We start from the raw sequence: 6,054 nt of genomic DNA, 5'->3' as shown, positions 1-6,054 counted from the left end.
AACGCAAAGCACGCGGGGAAAGCACCAGCACGTTCCACATGGCACAGAGTTGCATGGGCAAGCACCCATGTTGCCGGACTGTTTTGAGAGTTGTCCAAAGTTGCAAGTCCCAAAAAGACGGAGATTCTCTGAAACAACCTTTTTCCTCTTTCAGATAATGGACCTCAATGGCTTTGATCGCGGACTGGAAGTTGAAAAGGTTCTAACCATTTCAAAAGAACCGGGAAAAACTCTATACTGGATCAAGTTCAAGGGACAGGCACTGCCCGAGCTGATACCAAACTATGTGGCTAACCTGAAGATTCCTAAAATGCTAATTGAATTTTACGAGGACCACCTTAAATACGATTTACCCGATGAGGAGGGAAAAGTAGAGTTAAAGGGGAAGAAAAGGGAAAAGTCGGTCAAAAGAAAGGCAAAGCCAAGCCAGAAATCAAGCAAAAAAGCTAAACAAACTATACAATATGATAGTGGATTTTTGGATGATGAAAACTAAACAAAAACTATTTTTTTTTTTTATTTATATACTTAAAAATCTATTATAATAACACAATTTTACACACAGACTTTTCTGCAATTATATTTACAATTTGTTTTAAATAAAATGGAAATATAAACAGCTGAATATAAATATCTGTAGAGTTAATACAGGTGAGCCACGTAACTCTATCCCACAAGGAACAAGCCACTAGAAAGCACAAGAAATAGATCTAGCCAGGAATAATTAAATTCAATTTTTAACACCACTCACGAAACGATGTGTTACGTTCGTTATCTGGCTTTCTTTTCGCGCTTTTGGCTACGCAAATCGATCATGAAAATTTACGAGAGTGCCGGCCATAAAAGCCAAGCAGGGAAAACTAATTAAGCAGATATCAAATTCGGATTAATGGCTCTCAAAGTGCCATAAAATCCTGGGGCGCAACAATTAGGATTTGGGGGGATGTCGAGATGTGGATCTCTGGATATGTGAGAGTTGCTGCCAATCGCCAAGGAGGAATGCCGGCGGAAAATATGTTGTGTCAACCATAAAAGCCAACTTGGCTGCTTTCGGCATTTTGGCCATGAAAACCAATGCAAAGTCGTTAAAACCTACAGAAAAGTTCTCTTCCTCCCGCCTGTTGATGTTGAGATTTCGAAAGGGAGATGATGGAAAAGTTTCACCCCGAACTGAGAGTTTGTTTTATGACCGCACTCGGGGAATTTCTTTCCATTTAAAAAAAAAGCAAAATAATTTTAATCTGGATCATAAATAAGCTGGCATTGCATCGGCCACGCCCTCTTATGTTCGCTCGCCCGCCTCTGGCAAAGTTTTTAATTTAATGCATCATCGTAAAAATTGTATACTTTCTCGGAATAGTTTGTCCGTTCGTCCCCGGCCTGTGTTTGACTTTGATTCCGCCGGATTTGCCGTAGCTGTCAGACCAAACTTGACCTAATAAGCAACTTGGGCGCAAAAGTTCTCTGCAGCCGCAACTTTGAACTTTGCCTTCGTCTATATGATGCACCGAGAAAAATAGGGGTTTCAATTGGTTTTCTAAAAAGTAATTAAATAAATAATAATAAAGAATTTAGTAGAGTCCTTAGAATTCTTGAAGAAGTATTTTCTAAATGTTTTTAATATTTTAAAAACTTGTCTCATTTAAAATAAATGATAAAGAATTAAAAGTTGTATATTCTCAAATACTTAAATTTTATTTAATATTTTTCAGAATGTTTTTAACACTTTTAACATTTTAAGAATTTTTTCTTAATTTTTTTTGTAATTTTAAGTTTCAAAATTATATTTTATCTGTGCAAAGTTTGGCCCAAAAAGTGAGTTCGACAAGCTAATCCGTTTTGCGGGCCTTTTTCAATTAAAATAAATTAAATGCGTCGCCAGCGCTCGTACTCGGCCGCAAATGTCAAAACTGTTTTCGGGGATTCCCCTGGCGAACAAGCGCTCCCTCCCAATCCTCCTCCTCGTCCGTGTCTCTCCCTCAATTAGGCGCTCTGTCAAAATTTAGCGCACGGCTTTGACAGGTCCGCGGGACAGATGATGAACTACAAATTGGACGGCGGCGGTTGGCTCAGGGAATCCCATGGGGGTGGTTGGGTTACACGAGATGATGCCCCCTTCATCGCTCTGCCTGGGTAAAGTTTTCCATGATTCTACACTCCAGGTTTGGAAACCGGGACCAAGTCTTGTTGGGCGCCTTAAGCAAGCTTAAAAGTTGCCGGCAACAAAGTTTTTGGGCCCGAGCGGAGCGAGCAGGGCAGACAATAAGCAGTAAAACAACGGATTTGAAGGATTTTAAAACAATAATGCTAAGCGGCAAAAGTAAATAAAACGAAAGTGAAATAAAATATTCTTTGGCCAAAGTCTCTTGCTCTAAAACGGTTTTGCTTACTTCCCTTTTACTTTTTGGTTTATTTTTTATTGTTACTTTTTTTTAAATTCAAAAGCTTGAAAGGAGAAACTCTTTGAAAAGATTTAGGGAATATTCTTAGGCTTGTTAACAAGGTGGTTTATTTTTTATTCTATTTATCGTTTTATTTATTGTGCTTAAAAGTTTTTCAAGTGGATTTTGAGAGCAAAGTTATTCATGGTAGTTAGTCTCTTTACGATAATACATGAATATATTTTAAAGCCAAATAAATAAGGGGTTTTATAGGTTTATAACTATAACATTTATATTATTCTTTTTCCAAAACTCTTTATATATCTTTCCCTTTTTCCAGAATAATTGCTGCCCTTTGTATCATGGAACCTCTCCTCTCAGTATTAAATTTAATCTCTTTTCCCCTCTTTCCATCGCTGCAATAATTTGCAGCCGGAAAACTCTGGAGCTTGTCCGAAATCTCTCACTCGCTCTTGACTTGGCGTCATCTTAGTCATTAAAACAGGTTCAGACTAAGTAATTTGCCAGGCACTTCGGGCGAAAAAAAAGGGGAAAAGGGGAAAAAGGGAGGGGTTCCGAATGGAGATGGGCTGATGGTGATACTTCCACGCTGCTGCCTTAGTTAGTTGCCCTCTAATAAACTGGCAGCGGAAATTTTTAACAAGTTGTTGCCAGTGCACAAAACTGGGCTGTAATTAACGCAGGACAGATGCCGCGCTGAGCAGGATGATGCTGAGGGGTTGAGGGAGGAGGATCTGGCTGCATCGTCTCTGGGCTAGACGAGATTTTGCATATCAGATTGCTGCTGCTGCTGCCTGGCCCTGCCCTGTGATTTAATAATCAGCGCGCTGGCAGTCAAAACTATCCAGAGAAGTACTGTGATTTTGGTGGGATATGAAAGCTATAGAGTTGAGAACTTTAGATGCTCTTCTCTTTAAGAAAATTCTTCAATAAAAATATCATTTTAAGAAGCTTTGGGAATTATGTTTATTACCTTGATAGAAGATACTTATTATAATTAAGAAATATTGTAATTATAAAACATATTTTTCATTGTCTAAAAAAACAAAGAGTGTAATAATTTTCCTAGTTCTATGGGTAAAAATCTCTTACTATAAAAAAACAGATTTATTTCTTTAATTTTTAGACTGTTAATTATGCCACAAAAAAGGAAATTTATATTATCTTCAGGCAGCGTCTGAAGGCTGAGAGAGTGTTTCAGTGAAATGAATGGCTTAGCCAGGCTTGGTTCCTCTTTCCCACACTTTTTCACTTCAACTCGTTGTCCGATTTTCTCATATTTTCCACATAACACTCAGGAAAACTATAGTACATTAACTTTAACCAAATAACAAAAATCTAGAAAAACTATAGAATACTTTTTCCAGTGTAAAAGGGCTCAGGGAATACAAACTGCAATTGGAGGCGCGTGCAAAAATGAAAAAGTGCCCATGTGCGGTGCAGGCTGGGAGGAATGGCAACGGGAATGTGGAGTTCAAGTCCTCGGCAATTTGCATAAATTAAGATCAGTGACACATGGCGGCCACTAATGGAGAGAAAGAGACACAGAGAGAGAGAGAGAGAGCGAGTGGGAGTGAATACATCTGGAGACCCAGACCCAGACCCAGACCCAACTGGACCCGTGACTCAAACAGTTTTGCAAACATTTCCAATTGGCGTTTAATTAGCGGCTAATCCGTTTGCCACTGCCACAGCAATTCCTTTCCTTCCTGGCCTGTTCCTCGTCTATTTTGCGTCCGAATTTTTGCATCTCCGCAGGTGCCGATGATGACGATGACGACGTCCCCGAGCGGCAGCAGTCCAATTAAAATGTCGTGTTCCTCTGCGGTGGCGCCACACTGCCCACTGGTTAGCTGGTGACCTCCGCTGGACTCCGCTTGGGTGGTCAGCGGCTTCAAGTCCGCACTTTGCAACCGCTGTGGAATGCCACTGGCATCGGAGATTGGCCCTGCCTGCCGCTGATTAACTATTGGAGCTAGAGTTTTAGCCACGTTTTTGGGGCTCTGGCGACCATGAAGCGTCAGGTAAGATCATTTTGGAGATAGATAGATTCTTTTATATTTGATTTTCCAACTGAAATCGTAGCTAAGGAAAGAATAAGCTGGCATTAATTTATGCTTTTTAAACCTTTACAACTTTTTATTCTTTGTATAACACCAAACCTCGACATCCTAGAGTTGTTAGTCACAAAAATCTGAGTTCATTTTTGTTTTGCCTCACACACAATACACTTTTTTAATAAAATATAAGACATATATGTACTTCTAACCCCCATAATGGCCTTGGAGTTCGTTTGTGGAATGAACCGAATGTCCTTCATGCGGCGCTTTGATGATTTGCAAACCGAATGGCAACTGCAGCAGTTACGCGAGGCAACCAGTAATTTCGAGAATCCCTATACTCTGATGGCTCCACCTTTCGAAAAGGTACTGAGAAAATGTCCCTAAATATATTGTTTTTTAATCAAGAAACCCCTTTCAGCCCGCTGAGAATCTGCCAAAGATCCTGGCTCACTGCGGCATCGAGATGAACTTTGACCATGGCACCACAACTTTGGGTTTCAAGTACCAGGGCGGTGTGATCCTGTGCGCCGATTCCAGGGCCACCTCGGGCCAATACATAGGTTCCCAGACCATGAAAAAAATCGTGGAACTAAACGATTATATGCTGGGCACCTTGGCCGGCGGAGCGGCCGACTGCGTCTACTGGGATCGAGTGCTGGCCAAGGAGTGCCGGCTCCACCAGCTACGCTACCGGAAACGCATGACTGTGGACACGGCGGCCAGGATTATATGCAACATATCCACGGAGTACAAGGGCATGGGCCTGGTCATGGGCATGATGTTGGCCGGTTTCGATGACGAGGGCGGCAAATTGATTTACGTGGACTCGGAGGGCATGCGGACGCATGGTCATGTCTTTTCCGTGGGCAGTGGTTCGCCCTATGCCCTAGGTGTCTTGGATACAGGCTATCGGTATGATCTCACTGACCAGGAGGCCTATGATTTGGCCCGAAGAGCCATCTATCATGCCACCAGCAAGGATGCCTATTCGGGGGGCATAGTGCGACTTTATCACATCAATGATTTAGGCTGGAAGAATATCTCAAATACGGATTGTTCGGAGCTCCATGATGCCTACTATTGTGGGGAGGAGAGAGGGCCAAGAAGGGACTCGGAGGGAGGCATGAAAGCTGGTCAGCAGAAGCCCTGTTTCAGTGGCTGGACAAAGAGGAAACTACCCGAAGATGTGCAAGCCAAGCTGGCAACTGTGTGAAAATTATAGATGGAAAATTGTGAAGATTAAGAGAAATTTACTAAATTAAGTGTGGCGGTTAATTTTGTGATATTCGTTAGCAAAATTTATGATCCAATAAAATTTAAATTAAAAATTTCGTACTAAATCCCACATCCAAATTTTTAATCCTTTACCATTTTCATTTTCTCTTTAAAAAAATCAGAGGATAATTTCCAACTTTTTTCCCCGAGCATAATAAAAACAAACTGAGACTGAGAGAAGCTCTTTCCTCACTCATTTCAACGCTTTTTATCTCCTAAAAATGTTCCTACTTTTTCCCCAACGAGAGAAATATATATATATACGAGCAACTTTCGCTCGCCAAACGAACTTTTTCTATAAATCAAAATAATAA

The 6,054-nt window shown here is 41.0% G+C and overlaps 1 protein-coding gene across 1 annotated transcript; it reads left to right on the top strand.

Moving 5' to 3' along the window:
• Positions 1-4,582: 4,582 nt before the first annotated feature.
• Prosbeta5R1 (Proteasome beta5 subunit-related 1) lies at positions 4,583-5,810 on the top strand. The gene is made up of 2 exons (XM_017163311.3): positions 4,583-4,828; positions 4,884-5,810. Exons 1-2 carry the CDS (start codon positions 4,679-4,681, stop codon positions 5,676-5,678), a joined length of 945 nt encoding a protein of 314 aa, XP_017018800.1. The 5' UTR covers positions 4,583-4,678; the 3' UTR covers positions 5,679-5,810.
• Positions 5,811-6,054: the final 244 nt, after the last annotated feature.

This window comes from Drosophila kikkawai, chromosome 2R (genome assembly GCF_030179895.1).
Source record: "Drosophila kikkawai strain 14028-0561.14 chromosome 2R, DkikHiC1v2, whole genome shotgun sequence".
NCBI lineage: Eukaryota > Metazoa > Arthropoda > Insecta > Diptera > Drosophilidae > Drosophila > Drosophila kikkawai.
Note: the sequence above shows the minus strand (reverse complement) of the source record. Positions and strands in the feature narration are given on the sequence as shown.

Excerpts from the sequence above, each read along its gene's own strand:
- Prosbeta5R1 (XM_017163311.3), top strand. The coding sequence starts at position 4,679 with ATGGCCTTGGAGTTCGTTTGTGGAATGAACCGAATGTCCTTCATGCGG. Across the intron at positions 4,829-4,883 it reads TGGCTCCACCTTTCGAAAAG|CCCGCTGAGAATCTGCCAAA; the intron begins GTACTGAGAAAA and ends AACCCCTTTCAG.